The sequence below is a fragment of the Pleurodeles waltl genome, chromosome 3_1, assembly GCF_031143425.1.
Source record: "Pleurodeles waltl isolate 20211129_DDA chromosome 3_1, aPleWal1.hap1.20221129, whole genome shotgun sequence".
NCBI lineage: Eukaryota > Metazoa > Chordata > Amphibia > Caudata > Salamandridae > Pleurodeles > Pleurodeles waltl.
This window is the reverse complement of record NC_090440.1, coordinates 1,092,245,474-1,092,262,904: the sequence shown is the minus strand read 5'-3', so window position 1 is coordinate 1,092,262,904 and position 17,431 is coordinate 1,092,245,474. Positions and strand designations below refer to the sequence as shown.

The 17,431-nt window shown below is 43.8% G+C and overlaps 1 protein-coding gene across 13 annotated transcripts in view; it reads right to left on the bottom strand.

Moving 5' to 3' along the window:
• Positions 1–17,431, bottom strand: part of NCAM1 (neural cell adhesion molecule 1) — a 974,982-nt gene that overhangs the window by 104,781 nt on the left and 852,770 nt on the right. For all 13 annotated transcript variants that reach the window (XM_069224356.1, XM_069224353.1, XM_069224357.1 and 10 more), the window contains one exon: positions 4,733–4,913. In XM_069224356.1, the coding sequence (XP_069080457.1) occupies positions 4,733–4,913 (181 nt within the window). The remainder of the gene's footprint in view (positions 1–4,732; positions 4,914–17,431) is intronic.

Sequence of the window (17,431 nt, the reverse complement as noted above, 5' to 3'; positions counted from 1 at the left end):
AATATCTTCGGTCCGCTTTTCGGGAGGATAAGCCTGAAACTGCACTGTGTCCAGAACAGCTCCGATGAAAGGGAGCGTCTGAGAGGGAGTCAGGTGTGACTTCGGCACGTTTATAGTGAACCCCCAGTATGTGCAGGAGGTTTGCCGTAGTGTGAAGGTTGGAGATGACTTTCTGGGCGTGTCTGCCTTCAACAGCCAGTCGTCGAGGTAGGGGAAGAATGAAAACCCTAACCTGCGCAGATGAGCTGCAAACACAGCAATCACTTCCATGAACACCCGAGGGGCGCTGGTAAGGCCGAAGGGGAGAATGGTAAATTGAAAGTGCTTGTGACCTACCACGAATCGTAGGTAACGTCTGTGGGCAGGCAGGATAGGAATGTGGAAATAAGTGTCCTGCAAGTTCAATGCTAACATCCGTCTCCTGGGTCCAAGGCAGACAGGACCTGAGCTAGGGTGAGCATTTTGAATTTCTCCTTCTTGAGGAAGTAATTGAGGTCCTGAAGGTCTAGGATAGGACGTAAGCCCTTGTCCTTTTTGGGCACCAGAAAGTAGCAGGAATAACAACCACGGCCTACTTATGGGGCAGGGACCCTCTCTATGCCTCCCTTGGCCAAGAGAGCTGCACCTTCATGGCGGAGAAGTGCCAAATGATCCTCCGGAAGATGGCTGACTGATGGAGGCATGGATGGCGGGCAGATTAGAAGGGGAGGGAGTAGCCCCTTCGAACGATCTGCAAAACCCACCTGCCCGTAGTGATGGATTCCCAGTGGGGCAGGTGATAGTGAATCCTTCCGCCAACTTGATCGGACTGAGGGACAGACTAGGAGGGTTTGGGGGTTGCAGCGGGGGTAAGGGTGGACTGGGCAGACCTCTGGTTCCCTGGCCCACGCCCAAGTGGGATTCCACGTCCCCGGCCACGCAGTGGCTGAACAACATGGGTAGCATGGTGGCTGGGATGGGGTCGCAACAGGGAGTCCCTTCCTTGGCCTCGAAAGGAGCGAAAGGCAGACTGCTGGGGGTGAGGGGCAGTGGAAAGGTGGAGGGACTGAGCCATAGCCCAGGAGTCCTTGAACCTCTCAAAAGCCAAGTCTGCCTTGTCTCCAAAGAGACGGGAGCCATCAAAGGGCATATCCACAAGAGTCTTTTGGACATCCTCAGAAAAACCAGATGTACGCAACTAAGCGTGGCACCTCAAGGCCACTGTCGTCACATCAGATCTACCTAAAGAGTTGGTAGTGTCCAACCCAGTTCTCATCGTGAACTTTGTGCCATCTCTCCTATCGATGACAGCTTGGGAGACGGTAGCACGGGCCTCCTACGGTATCTGCGGCAGAACCTGCACGACCGTATCCCACAGAGAGTGGGTATAGCGGCCCAAAAGGCATGCGGTGTTGGGCTGCAGCGCAAAACTGGAGGGAAAAAACAATCTTCTTCCCAAATTGTTCCAGTCTTTTCAATTCCCTATCCAGGGGTGTGGAAGGGAATGTGCCCGAGGAAGAGGAAGTCTGGATGACAAGGCTCTCAGGCGTGGGGTGTTGGGACAGGAATTTAAGGTCGTTCGGGGCAGGCCGATGGCAGCGTGCAATAGTCCTGTTCATAGGAGCCCCTGTGTTGGGTCTGGACCAGGTACCCAATAGGACATCGAGGAGGGCTTCATTGAATGGCAGAAGGGGCTCAGATGTGGAAGACCCTGGCTGAAGCACCTCCATCATGAGATTTGACCTGACCTGAAAAGTAGGCAGCTCAAGGACCTCAGCCGCCCTACTGACCAGCATAGAATAAGTCACTCCCTTCACCGTAGCCACGGTAGTAGGAGATAGCATGCCAGCGTCTGGAGAAGTGTCCAGGCCATTGGCCTTGCCCAACTCCTGTGCCCAGTCCAAATTAGGGTCATCCTGGAATTCATAAGGGTCCAGAGACCCATCCAATCCTTCTCCGAATTCGTACCCATAAGAAAAAGGGTCAGCCTCTGACCTGGGGTGATTAGGCCCCATCGAAGACAGAGGCGGCGTTGGCCGATGCCGTTCCGACTCAGAGTCACTGGGGATGAGGACTGGGTCGATGTCGACGGTGGGGACCACCAACGTCGGGAGCGTCGACAATCGAACCGGCGCCGGGAAGGCCTCAATGGTACGACCTGCGCCAGAGGGGATCCGAGAGCAGATCCGGAGGGGACCTCGCTGGCCGGAGTCATAGCCGCCAACATGGAACACGAAGGCCCCCCCCTGACCGAACCCCTTGGCCCCCAAGGCACCTTATTGGGCTCCCGGAAACTCGAGGAAGCGTGGAGCAGACCGAGAAGAAGGCCTCGATGCTCCTTCCGCATCGCATCAGCCGAGTGACGGGGTGGAGTCGAAAGGTGACGGGATCTCTTTGACTTCTTCTTACCTTGTCCCGAAGATTTCGAGTAAGAAGAATAGTGGAGGTTCCGCGAGTGGTCTCAAAACCTTCCCATCGAGCGAGACTGGGACCTACATGGAGTTGAGCACCGGGCCACCATGAGCTTGAGGGACTGCTCCCTAAAGGCCTGCGGGTGCATGGCCCAGCACTCTGAGCACGACTTTGGGTTGGGTCGCGCTCCAGGCACCGCAAACAGACCTGATGAGGATCAGTCACCGACATCATGTGGTGACAGTCCTCGCACGGTTTGAAACGGGTCTTAGGGGACATCCTCACCACTCCACAAAAGGGTTGAAATCTGTCAAAAAGAGAGCAGGATAGCTCTCTCCGGATCAGCGCGTGGCGCGGAAAGAAAAGAACTAACGTCACTGTGCTGAGGTGGCATCTATGTACTACTCCTGATGTCATCACAGTGACTACAACGCATCGGAGTTGACCGACGCCACCTACTGCGTGCAAGGGTGTTGCTCTAAGAAAAAATCTCCAGATCCAGTCTGACGCCTGGGGGAAATTTCTAAGGTAAGGAATCTTCAACTAGAGATCTCAATCAGATAAGTCATGACTTACTTACTCCTGCATAAACTACTTATAACTGGGTTTAGGAAATTAAACCATTATATTATGATTTGTTAAAATCTTTTGTAATCCATTAGAAACATTTTTTCTATCCATGCCACTCCTTATGGAAAACATTTTGCAAATTCTGCATTGTCAATTTCGTTTAGGTAAGAAGTGCATCATGTGCAGCAAATGATTTTCAAGAGTTCTGTGAATGCTTCCAAGCTACTACCATGTAATTTGTGCCCCTTGAACTCCCACCCCTTTAAACGTACCTACCTCCTATTCACAGTGATGCAATACTTGCATAAATTACACAAATGTAACTGAGACTTTTTTTTGAGTTTTTACATATGTAAGTTATATGTTTCTCAATTTGGTGCAAGACTTATAAATTCATCCAAAAGCAAGACACACTCAAAGAAAAAGATCTCCGAAATCGCCCTTATCCCCTTTTCTGCGTCAAGTTAGGGCCAGGTTCCCTCTGTGACAGCCGCCTGTGCAAACCAGTTCAGTAGATACACCACCATTTTGAAAAACAGGCATAAATACCATTTGATTGCGCTGTTCCCCATTTTCGACCCACCGTGTAAACAGGGAGCACAAAAACCCAGACACACTCTTAACCAATACAATACCATGGTGATTTTGTGGCCAAATGTATTAATGGATTCTAAGAAGAACTGCTCATTTTAACTCCATTCTTTTGTTTGACTCACAATTATCTGCCATCAATTGGTGTTAGGAGCACAGCCACTGTGCCCCTTTCTATTGGTTCAATCATTAAAGAGGAAAAATGAAAAGAAGATGCAGTAGTTGTAGAAGGAAGGACAGATGTTTCTATTAGGTGTCATAATAAAATGAAAAGGAGTTCCACTTTGCTAACAGTTAACAGACATGGAGTGACTGTATTAAACAAAAAAAAGTGTAATCCCTTCCTATGAAAGTTTTAGATTACCACTGGAATCATGTACACTAACCCTGGTCTTAAGTTCGTCTGCAAAGGTCCCCCTTAAGCCCTGCAAATCTCTACACAAGTAGACACAACTTTCTAGATACAAAATATTACAAGTTGGTGAATTGGGCATGTCTTAACAATGCTATTTATAAAAAATTGTAACGGTAGTCAACATGTCTCATTTCAGGAAGGCAAATTTGAGCATAGTTTCTAACAGTGTGTAATAACTTTGTTTCTAGGATGTTTGAATAATTTACACTGGTTCCAAGAAAGACAACGAGCAGTATTTTCCGAAAGGTATCTCTAAAGAGAGTTAAATCACTCCACTCCTTATAGGTACCCATAATGTACAATTCAAAAATGGAAATGAATCCATTATGCCCTTACTTGGGGGTGGCATTGTGCATGATTTAAAAAAAAAAACCTTCTAAAGAGTTTGTTGAAGTTTAAAAAAAAAAAAAAAAAAAAAAAAAGCATCAGGCATCATTCAATGTGGTCTCATGCCGCTGGAACCAAGAACGTTTGTGATATCAAAACAACCCAAATGTTGAAGCAGGCAATGTGGACCCTGTGTTACCTTGTGGCAACGCAACCAATGACGTGTTTGCGACTAACTGAGCAGCCCACTTGATGCGCCTTGCAACTGGCGCAAACTAAGCATCAGATGGGGAAACTCGTTATGGCAATGGGTTCAAGCAAGCAAGTAGTTAGGGTGTTCTCAGGCACGTTAAAGGGGTGTGGGGGGGGGGGGAAGAGCAGCATTGTTGCATTCAGTTAGCAGCAGACCAGTGATTCAAAAAGCTCATAGCCTCCTACCTGGGATGGCGGTGGGCTCGAAGAGGGTCCGGAAGGTGAAGCGTGCTGGCTTGGATTTTCCTTGCAGGTTCTCTGCTATCACTGATACCTCATACTCTGCGTTCCACGCAAGTGATTTGAGCATGAAGTGGTTGCTGACAGATGGAACTTTCGTCTCTGGTGACCATTCAAGGGCATTTTTCTAGGAGAGAAGCGAGTAAAGAGTAACAATACCACACAAACAAATTCCGTACTATAAGCAGAAAGTCAAAATAATCCATAATTCACGTACATATGGCACAGTGACAAAGAACTCAGGGCCTCATTTACAAAAGCCCTAGTGCCACACTGCAGTGGTGCATTGTGCTGACCCATATTTACTAGGCCATAGAGAGCCTGGACTGGCTTTTAATGGCATTGTTAATATGGACCCCTTTCATGCATAATACAGCAAACCCCATGGAATCAGACGGATAAATACACAGATATAAAAGTCTGGGAATTAGTCAAATACCTATGTCACCTCAGGGATGGTGTTAAAGTGGCGCAACAGGGAGAAATAACATTATTTCTCCCCGCTTTTTCCTCTTTCTATGTGTACTGCATTCTACAACACATAGAAAGAGGAAAACGTCATTAATGATTGTTCGTTTATGTGCAGGCAGGTGTCCCTTCCTGCACATAAACAATCATCCCAGAAATGTAGGCACCCTTGCACTATAGTACAAGGGTGCCTTCACTGGCGCTAAGCAGCAATTTGTGCACCAGCACAGGGGACAAGAACATGAATGCATTGTATCTTATAGATACAGCGCATTCCTGCCCTTTTGTTTTGACACAGGGTGGCGCAACAAAAAGGCTTGTGGCGCTACTGTGCGCCAAAACATAGTAAATGAGGCGCTCAGTGTTCCCAGCCTGAAAACTTGTTTACAGTTCCAACAAACAATCAATATTATTATACTCACAATAAAAATTTGAATATACCAAAATCTGTGTTTTTCATTTACTTTTGACAGTGGGGTTTATATTTCAATTATAATTACAGCTCAAAGTTCTGCCAGCCGTTTTTTTTCAGAAAAAAACAACAGAACACAAATTTAAACGTATCATTATAGTGTGTATGTATAAAGTGTACGTATTAAAAAGCAAGTATCAGGATGGGCAGGAGCAACTCATGTGTCAATCAAATAGAAACACCACAGTGTTTCTAATATTGTTCGTGTCACAAACACATAACAAAATTCACCACTACCTGGGATATGGGGGAAAACTGCAAGACAAGTGATTACACAAGATTTGCATCTGAAACCTCAGACTAGAGAAACATTGGCAAAGTATTTGGCAAAGCAATAGATACAGTCTTTTCTCCAATATTGGATCTTTCATAGATTCACATGCTCAAATCATGACCCGTCATCGAAGTGGGAGTCGCACAGTACTATAATGAAGCAATGTGCATTAGTATAATAGATAGACTAACTTTGAACCATAGGCTTTATAGTTTAAAAGACCAAACCACAAACCTTAGCCTATCAGGCCACATCACCCTCCAGAACACTCTCAACTGAGGCTGATTCCCTCAGATTTTCTACTGCAGGTTGTGTGATAGGAGTCTACTTGTGCTCTGCTGAAATTACTTGTTTCCTTTCAGCTATTTCAAAAGAATTAACTAACGCAGTTTTGCATCAAAACGTTTTGTACCATCTTGCATCATTCTTGAGCGCCAGCTGGGCACCGTATTTATGGAATGGTGCAAGGCGGCGCAAAAAGTAGGCTAGCGTAAAAAAATTTTTTTACGCTAGCTGAGTGGGGGTGGCGGTATGGAAGAAGTGGGGTTTTGCACTAAAAAATGATGTTAGGAAGGTTAGAGTAAAAAAAAAAAAAAAATGACTCTAACCAGCCTAGAGTCATTTTCTGACACAAACATCCATACCACATGACCACCACCCCAATGGCCAGCACAGGGGACTAGGGTCCCCTGGGCAAGGCCACTGCACCTAGTGCCATGTAGGAGGGCCCATTTCAGGGCTACCAATGGCAATTTAAAAAAAATACTTACCTGTACTTACATAGACTTACCCGGGATGGGGTCACCCATCCTTCGCTGTCACTCTGGTGTGGGTGGGGGTGTCTCTGGGGCCTGGGGAGGGCACCTGTGGCCTTATTCCATGGTGTTCCACCATGGAAATAGGCCCACAGGTCCCCTAAAGCCTGCTCTGACCTAGGTGTTAAATAATGGTGCAAAGCAGGCTTTGCACCATTATTTGACCCCTCCTCCGCCCACGTGTGATTTTAGCACGGGGATAAATATAGCGCTAAGGCCATAGTCATTTTGTGCATGGGAACGCCTACCTTGCATCTCATTGATGCAAGGTAGGTTTCCACGTCCAAAAAATGACTTTAAGTCCATAACTGTGGCGCTAGATGGGTCTAGCGCCAAAGCATAAATATGGAGTTAGTTTTGCACCGAATTTGCATTAAAAAAAAAATACGCAAATTCAGTGCAAAACAAATTTAAATATGCCCCTATGCCTAACTCACCAAGAAAGGACTTTTCCAAGCCTGCGGCACCCATGGGAAGAAGAGGCTCCATTAGAATAACCCATGTAAAGAATGCATATATTGTCTCTATCCAGACCATAAAGTGAGAGACTGCAAAGTTTGTCGCACCTTTTCTCAGAAGACAGGGGAGGCAGACTTTTGCTGTGTCTTTAAAAGCTAAAGATCAAAGAGCCTTATCTGGGGAGGACAGTGATGCCCCTTCACAAAATCTGGGGGAAAAAACACCTCAGAACCACCTCCAAAGGACATTACAAAATCAAAATCAAAACCTACTACTGGGCACTCAAAGAGGCAGGAGGACCTTCCTTCATCCTCCAAGAAAAAAAACTTGCCTCAGAAAAGAGTTGCTCTGAGCCTACTACTCTTTCCCTGAAAGAAGCACTTCCAAAGCGTGCTTCACAGTCTATGCTGTCGATGACAAAAAGCCAAGAAAAATCTATCCTCGTTGGCAAAGGCACCATCACCAATGCACTCATAGGCGAACGTAGCTACAGTTATGACGATTACATCAGCCTTTACTGCAGCAATGTCTCCTATGATAATCTTGTCGTCATTGCAGTCATTGACGAGTATCATCACAATGAGGATACTGAAATGGCAGTCGACGAAGACACCGTAGACGGCCGATGGCAACGACGTACCGCAGACAACGAAGATCCCGTCGATGTCACAATTCTTACGGCGCCAAGTTCATCAGTGATACAGTTGACAATAGACTCATTGACGATGATGAGCTTGTCAAGGATGAATACATTTTGTTTGACAGGAAGTTCTTAAAACCATTAAGAACCCGCTACAGTGTTATCAATGACCCCAGGATTAGATTAAAAAAAAATACACAGCTCCCGATGACTCTCCAAATTGTCTGATTCGACAGCTGAAACCAGACTCTGTAGTATTGCAGGCAGCGCAACGTCGCACTAAGAACCCTTCCACATCAGTTTCCTCTCCTCCTGACAAGAATGGCCATTGGCTTGATAATATCGGCAAGAGATTCTCCACCATGGCAGCCACGACATTAAGAGCAGCAATCTCACTAGCTATACTGGTCTGTTATGACACCAATCTGGAAGCTCAAAAGATTTTTCAGGAAGGGGAACGAATATCTGCGGAGATGACTGACTGACTGTGCCATTGATATGTTGACCACTGGGTTCAGGCAGCTTGAGGGTGCGGTGTCTCCTCAGGCAAGGATGGTTAAAATCCACTTCCTACCATCCAGAAATCCAGAGTAAGGTACTGGACATGCCATTCGATGGTGAATTGTGGTGTGACAAACATGTGGATGATGCCCTACAATCTATCAAGGCAGACCACAATACATTAAAATCCCTTGGAACGCTCCAATATAGAAGGCAGCCCTTTCAAAGAGTTAGAGGAAGAGGGGATTATTCCTTTAGAGACAGATACCAACCTTACAGAAAGTATAAATCAGGCCAGGCACACTACCGCCCCCAATATGCTCAGCAGCAACCACCAGCAGTTTCAGATAAGCACTCCACTAGAGGAAAATTGTCTGCCTGCGGCACAGATACAAGCAGAAAACAATGACCACATTTTTGGGCAGATTACTCCACCCTCTCCGACATCCCGGATTGAAGGGCCGTATTACACACCATTTCCATCAGTGGCCTACACTAACATCAAGGAAGTGGGTTCTAGATGTGATCTTAAGAGGGCACACCATGGATTTCCTCCAGAAACCTCCAAACACCCCACCATTAGGACCAGGACTCCCTTCCCCTCACTTAAAACAACTCCTCAAAGAGATATCCAACATAATGAAACAAGCATTTGCAATGCAATAGGTCTCGCATTTGCTTTAGTTGGAGCTATTGTCATTGTAATTGTCATTGTAAATTCAAAACTGGAGTTTTCTTGCCAACTACATTGGTCAACCCTGCCCCATAATTTTGTCTTTTCCTTCCACATAATTCCAGTGGCCCTGCATATAACTGAATCACTTCCATTTACCACTGTGGAGCAGGTGACCCCAAAAGTGTTGTGGAATATTGCATAACTGATTTACATCTGACAAGAGCAACTGTTGTGGTTATAATGTATACATTCAGATGTATGTATGTATATATATATATATATATATATATATGTATATATATATATATATATATATATATATATATGTATGTATATATATATATATATATATATATATATATATGTATATATATATATATATATATATATATATATATATATACTACAGACAAATATTTCTTTTGAATACTGTTAAAGACGTCAGTTTGTTGAAAACCTTGCTAAGAGAGCTGCACTGTTTAAATGCAAAATGTTTTAATAAAATACTTTAAAACGCAACAGTGCTTCCAATTTGAGTCATCTCTAATGGAAGGGTTGTCTTATTTACTTTAAGGGCCAGATGTAGGAAACAGTTTGTACATCGCAAACAGCGAAATTTGCTGTTTGCAATGTGAAAACTGCACTTTGCAATACACAAAACCCCTTTTGCGATTCGCAATTAGGAAGGGGCGTCCCCTTCCTAATTGTGAGTCGCAGTGCAATGCCAGATTGCTTTGTGACCGTGAACGTGGTTGCAAAGCAATCGCAGTTTGCACCCATTTGCAAAAGGGAAGGGGTCCCCATGGAAATGGAATCTACCTACATCTGGCCCTAAGTCCTTTCAGCTTGAAGAACGGAAGCCAGTGACCTCATTTATTCACTGCTGTAGTTTTTACTGAAAGGATTGGAGACAGCAACGAAGCATGGAAGAAAGGCGAACCTGAATCCAACATACTAGCAAATTAATATAAAATGAAGATACACCGTACAATTGTGTTTGCTGTTATTACACTATGGTAGCCACTTGAACATCAGTATTTAATGTCCTATTTACCTAATCACAAGGATGGGATGCTTGAATAGCTCAAGGAACGTCAGGTCCAAGGGTTGAGGAGGGAGTTGGTGCCGAGCAGCCCAGAGCTGCAGGAGAAGCACTCCACCACAGCAGCGCCATCTTAAGAGCAGATACCAAGCAGAAGGAGGGCAAGGAGGGGGCACGCAGCCGCTCTTGACGCCTTCCATGGCCCTCCTTACAGCGGCCCGGGCACACATATGTGTGGTCACTGCTACTATGCAAATAGTGCAATTGTGGCCAATAGTTATAAGAGAAAAATACCCAGTATTTACTGAAACATGTTTGTTTGGTACAGTGAAGCATTAATATTTACATACTAACCCCCCAAAACAAGTAATGAGTGGTATTTATCACTCCCAATAAATTCAGAGTCAGATGTTATCTGGTGCAAAGGTGGACGGATTCACATGCTCTGCTGTCAGGTCACGTTATGAACAAAGGTCGTGAATTGGTGTATCGGGGAGACTTTGACAAGAGGTGTACGGATGGCAGCTCACTTAAGGATGAGTCTACATCGAGCAGGAAATTGACACAGATAATCAACACTACAGTGAAAAGGGTGGCAGAGCCAAGATTTGCCTCAAATAAAAACGAGCTCGAACCGGCTCAACATCGGCATGTCCCCAACAATGAAGAAACAACTTACGGCCATGCAGTACGAAGCACGTGATAGCGACATGCCCCAAACAGCAAAGAAACATCATGTGGCTATTAAAAAGAAAAAATAGTGCACCAGACAAAGCTATGTGGCCGATCGTGCAATCATCCATGGAACAGGGTCAGTCTCCAGGGCGGTAACAAAGCAGTCTGAAGGTGGGACAAACATGAAGCTTTTACCAATGAAAGCTAGGCATTTTGAAAGGCAGGCCAAGGAGCAAATGAAAGTGATGGGCGTGAGATGGGCGTGGTTGAAGCTCACATACATATTACAACATGTTGGAATAGCAGCGCTTGCGCGCTGCTATGCTCAACCTAAAAAGGAGCAACAGAACTTGTTCCAAAAATGCATAAGGGACTGGGGTTCTACTCCCGTTTCTTTCTCATCAAGAAATCCTCAGGGGATTGGCGTCCCATTCTCAACTTCCGAAGATTGAAAAAATTGCTAAAGAAGCAATCTTTGCGTGTGGTGATAATTCAAGATATATTACAACTTCTAAAAAAGGAAGATCATAATATGATGCCACTAGATCTCCAAGAAGCATATTTCCACGTTGTAGGAAGCTGGCCTATTGTGTGGTGGGTACCTCGGGTACTTACACCTTATACCAAGTCCAGGTATCCCCTCTTAGTAAAGTGTAGGCAGTGTCTAGAAGCCAGGCTCTCTACAGGGTGCTGTGGATGAGTAGCCAAAGCTTATCTAGGAGACATGCAAATCTCATGCGATACCACACAGCACTTAAACACATCAAAGAAAACAGTTGTACAAAAATAAAGGTACTTTATTTTTGGAACAAATCACCACAAAATACTAGAAACTGTGACCCACCTTTGGGATGTAAGTAATACACTAAGGGCCAGATTTATACTTTTGTAAGTGCCGGTTAGCGCCATTCCAAGACTCCAGCTGGGCGCCATATTTATGGAATGGCGCTAATGCCCTGTTAGCGTCCTTGGAAAGACCGCTAACAGGGCAGGGGAGGCTTATGGGAAACTGGGGCTTGTGCACCGAATTATGGCGCTACATACACTGTTTAGAGGCAGAAAATGTCTCTAAGCAGTGTAACACCATTTTCTGCCGCACAATCCCCATGGACATGGCTCCTGTCTTAGTAAAGAGAGGAGCCATGCCCACCACCCCAATGGCCATGCCCAGGGGACCAGTGTCCCCTGGGCATGGCCATTGGGGACAGGGCCGTGCAGGGGCCCCAAGTCAGGGCCCCCGAGCAGGGAAAAAAAAATACTTACCGGGACTTACCTGGAATGGGTCCCCCATCCTGGGGTGTCCCTCTGGTGTGGGTGGGGGTGTCCCTGGAGCCAGGGAGGGGCACCTGTGGGCATTTTCCATGGTCGCTGACCATGGAAATATGCCTACAGGACCCCTTACGCCTGCCCATACCCAGGCCTTAAATAATGGCACTGAGCAAACTTAGCACCATTATTTAAGGCCCCCATCCCCCCCGGGCTGGATTTTAGCATGGGGGATAAATATGGCGCAAAGGCCGTATCATACTTCTCTGGATGGGAACGGCTATCTTGCATCTTATTGACGCAAGGTAGGTTTTCACATCCAGAAAACAATGTTAACTCGGCCTTGCTGGTCCTCTTCAGCGCTGCAAATCCTCTTCTGCCCAGATTTGCCACAGCTACCACTAGAGAGCCCTGGCTTCCTAGACACTGTTTCACTAACTAATTGGGGTTGCCTGGACCTGGTATAAGATACAAACACCATAGGTGTCCACCACACACCAGGCTGGCTTCCTACACCATTTATCCCCAAAGTACTCAACAAATTAAAGAGAGAACCTTGCTGACTTTTCCTCATAGCACCCAGGTGGACAGACAATTCTGGTTCACAGAACTCCTGCTCCTCTTAGAACAATTCCATTTACAACTCAAGAAGACACCAGAATTGTTGGCCATGATCCAGGGGCAGATCCAGCACCCAGACCCGACATCACTACACTTATCGGCCTGGATCCTGAGATCAATGAGTTTTCTACGATAGACATTCCATCAGACTGCAGTGAAATACTTGCCAAGGCAAGAGCAGACACAACAAAGAGAAGCTATAAATTTAAGTGGAAATGCTTCTGCCTTTGGTGTGCAGACTTTAACGTCTACCCTATCACATCACAGCCAGAGTGAATCCTACCATATCTGCAACACCTGGCAAGATCTGGATTGTCTCAATCATCAATAAAAGTGCAATTGGTGGCAATTTCAAGGTTTAGACACTCCAGTAATGCACCTTCTCTACTGTCTAGTCGCATTGTGAAGGACTTTTCAAAGGTATCTTCAGGGTTTTGCCTTCTGTATGAATGCCTCCACCATTGTGCTACCTGAATGTAGTACTGGGGCAGCTCAGAAACCACCATTTGTGCCAATTCATAAGGCAGATTTGAAGGACCTTACTTGGAAAATGGCACTTCTAGTGGCGCTAACATCTGCCACAAGAGTGACATTAAAGCTTTGACCATCAAAGAACCTTTTATTCAATTTACATCAGAGAGTGTTAAACTTCGAACCAACCCTACCTTTATTCCAAAAGTGCAATCAGACTTCACTCTCAACGAACCAGTGGTTCTCCAAGCATTTTCCCCAAATCCTCAGACAGTTGCAGAAAAGTCTCTGCATTCTCTGGATGTCAAACAATGCCTCAAATTCTACTTACACAGGACCCATCAGATCCGGAAAGCAGACCAACTGTTTCTAGCATATGGTGGTACCAGAAAAGTTATTTCAGTAATCAAGCAGACTATCGCCAGATGGATTGCATCCACTATACCATTTTTCCATTCACAAGCCGGAAAGCCACTGCACGGCAAGGGCAAAGCCCATTTCACCAGAGCTGTTTCCACATCTACAGTTCTTTTTACTGGAGTACTGATTCAGCATATCTGCTAAGCAGCAATGTGGTCTAGCACACGTACATTTATGAAACATTATTGCTGGGAAAAGACTCATAAGACTGATGTGGCTATGGGACAAGCAGAGTTACGACATCTGTTTAAATAGGTTGAACCTCTTACACTTTTCCACTGTCCGCTAAATGCATATTACAATGAAATGATTGTTCTTCTTTTACTTTATTGCTTGTTATTTTGAGTCAACCATGTGTATCTATGGAAGATTTAATACTAGAGAAAAAAAATAGTTACTTACCTTTAACTGTAGTTCTCCAGTATTGATATCCTTCATAGATTGACATGTGACCCGTCCCCCTTCCCTTAGAGGCTCCCCTCAGACATAAGAATTATTAATTTCACACTTGTGTTCGAAAATCTGAGGGAAACAGCCTCTGTTAGGAGTGTTCTAGAGGGTGCTGTGTCCTGACTGGTTAAGGTTTGTGGTTTGACCCTTTTTAAAAAAGGACACAAATATGCTATAAAACCTATTGTTCAAAGCTAGTTCTATTAATTATACTAATGCACATTGCTTTATTATAGTACCGTGGGACTCCTACTTCAACGACAGGGAATGATTCAAACATGTGAATCTATGAAAGATACCAATATTGGAGAACTACTGTTACAGGTAAGTAAGTAATTTTCTTTAAAGTATAAAAAAAAAATAGCTTGCCGATGTGTCCGCACAAATGTGAAAAAAGAAGTAAAAAAGAAGAAATGTATCCACAAATGTGCAGATACACGGATGACAGCATAGCGTAAAGAAGTATCTCTGTGCATGCATCACCACACGTGTGCACGCATATGAAATGATGTGTTTTTTCCCGTGTTCCAAGATGACAAACTTAGGGTGGTAAATACAATAAATGAATTTAAACGTGTGAAAGTGCTCTGTAAAAGACGGACTGGCCTGGCAGTTACCAATTGCTCCTAGGCAAATACGTTTTTTAAACTTGTTTTTTTTCAAAGGCTATCAAACAGGGGTGGGAAGAATGGAACGCAGGTGGGGAGGAAAGAAGCTGAGGGAAATAAAAAAAATCTAAAAAGCTGCAATGTGGCACGCAGTGGACAACTGTGGTCGTGGGTGGATGAAGCAACATGGATCGCAAGGGAAATTTGAGGGGGGAAACAGCACACGAGAGACAGCAAGAAAACATCTGCATTGCTTTTCAGTGCTGAAAACAAAATAAAAAGTAGGACCCTTTATACGTGCAGTAGAAAGATACAAATTATTTTATCAAAAGGATGATAAATAAGCTACACTTCAGGAGAAGGGTAGGCGTGAGAAGAGTGAGAAAAGCCACTAAATGAAAATCATACAAATGAGAGTGACAAGTATGCCAACCAATGTTAAGCAATGGGATGGATGAAAGTAAACTGCAAAAAAGGTCTTTCAACAAAAATAGTTAAAAGCTGTCTGTAGGCAAGACCAAAAAAATATTGCAAATGCTAAAACCTTATTAGTTTTTCATACAATGGTTAAATATTTTTCCTAAAACTAAATTATCAGCACAGCTGCTGTCAACTCTAGGTAGCGGACACAAAACATCCTTGAAATAGAAACATTTTCACACACATCTGTGAAGTTAGTTTAACAATGATGTTAGGCAATTCTATAATAGAGCTCCTAAGACAGAGACCAGACAATAAGAACACAATTTGGAAATCTGGACTTTCTATTGATTATGGATAGTTGAGCAAAAGCTGTTTCCTGGTTATCTTCTAGATTCTGTTAAAAAATAGGTAAAATGCTGAGGTATTCCAGCACCAGATATATATTCTTAATTTGAAAATGATATGGTTTACTATGTACTGACTGAGGGCATTCCAAAAGAGGATATTTTCTTGGACAACAGAGATTCGATACACTGGCGAAATAGCGGATAGGGATTCATCCTAGTTTAATCCTGACTAACCTTAAGCAAATTATCCTAAATTCTTTATTACTGGCAAAGTACTAACAGGCCAGTATTTTCACCATGTATTTATTGGGAACCTCTGTCTGAATCGAATACCAGACTCTTGATCTTACTGTCATTAAGTTTGAGGTGGTTTCCACTCATCTATGATCAAAGAGTGACAAGAACTTTTGAATGGTGGAGAACATGGAGGCATGGAGCTTGGGGTATGCTTAGTAGCGTCATGTGGATGAAGATGTGATGCTCAAATGACTCTTGATTTCCGTCAGATTAGGTAAAACACATCAATGTCATTCCTGCGCCCACAGTTGCAGCATTAAAATGTGTTAAGATCGAGAAGATGATTGTGTCAAAGACAGCCAAAATAGCTGATCAAATCAATGTGCAGAATGAGCCAAGTCATTGCAGGTAAATCAATTTTAACAGATGAGAGCAAAGATTCAGTTCTAATTTGTGGCAGACCCTCAAATAAAAGGTCACATCAGGTTACTTAATTTGTATCTGAATTAATGTATTATTACATCAGTACCAAACAGATGTGTTGGGTCTCTTGGTACCTGTCTAAATAAATCTCCCTAAAAGAGGTCTGTTCTGAGTGTGCTTCTAAACCAGTTAAATAAAGATGGGAGTCTCAAATTAAGACAAACAGAATTCCAAGAACACAAGATCTAGGGAAGTAAAAGATACCTCTGATTTAAGCTTTACTGAGGGATCTGAAGTAGTCTTTTATTCAGACTCTGTAGCTGTCTTGTCAGCTAACACGAAGGCAACCTAATAGCTAGCTACGAGGGAGACGATAAAGTTCTCCATCTTCTTTAACTTAGGCAACAGAGGCAGACATATTTTCTGATTCATGCTGAATCATTGTCAAGTCTGCTTTTTAATGCAGATGCTGCCAGACGTTATCTTTCTAGGAACTGTGATATCATCAAGTTCTTCAATTAATGACATAGACTCACAACGAATGCTACATTTGTCTGGGTTAAATGTCTCTTCCTCACCATGTCAAGATTAAACAAGAATATATACAGATATATAACCAAAATAATGTTGTCTGACTTGACATCCTTTCGGCTTATTTTTTCATAAAGAAACATCTAGGGTGCATACCTTGAAGCACATAGTCTATTTCAAATATTTCTAAACTTATGACAGAAATTCAAATTTCTGATAAGATTTAAGATATAAACACTGCCATTTGACCACTTGTCACGGGAGTTCCTTCATCCAGATTATCGCCTGAGATTCTGCCAGAGACGGTATCATTTGCTGCCCGCTCACTTCATACTTCACACATGATGCATCTCGCTTGAAGCTGTTAAAGCCAAGTCCTGAAGGAAAACCGGCTCACTGTTACAGCAGTGGGTGTTTGCCCTTAGCGAGGAACACAGTCTTCACACCTTCACTGATAAAGGCTGCATTTGTTGTCAACAAAGTATGCAGTGTGTCTCTTCTCCCTAAGAAACTCTACACCCTCTACAGGGTGTTAGGTTCTACATACCATTTTAAATTACATTTTAGCAATGCTGGAAATGCTCATTTTGTTCTCTCTGTTTACAACATGCCTTCTTGCTGTTTTTATCATTTTTGGGTAATTGTTTTAGATGTACTGAGAAACAGGTTGTTCCTACAGTAATAAATAATTTTTAACATTATTCTCATTAGAGTATGTGTGATACTGTGAACAACGAATTAAGGTTTGTTGATGTTTCCACAGTGTCCCTGATCACTTTATGTGATTGTTAGCAACCCAAAAGCAATATTTATATGTAAATTACAA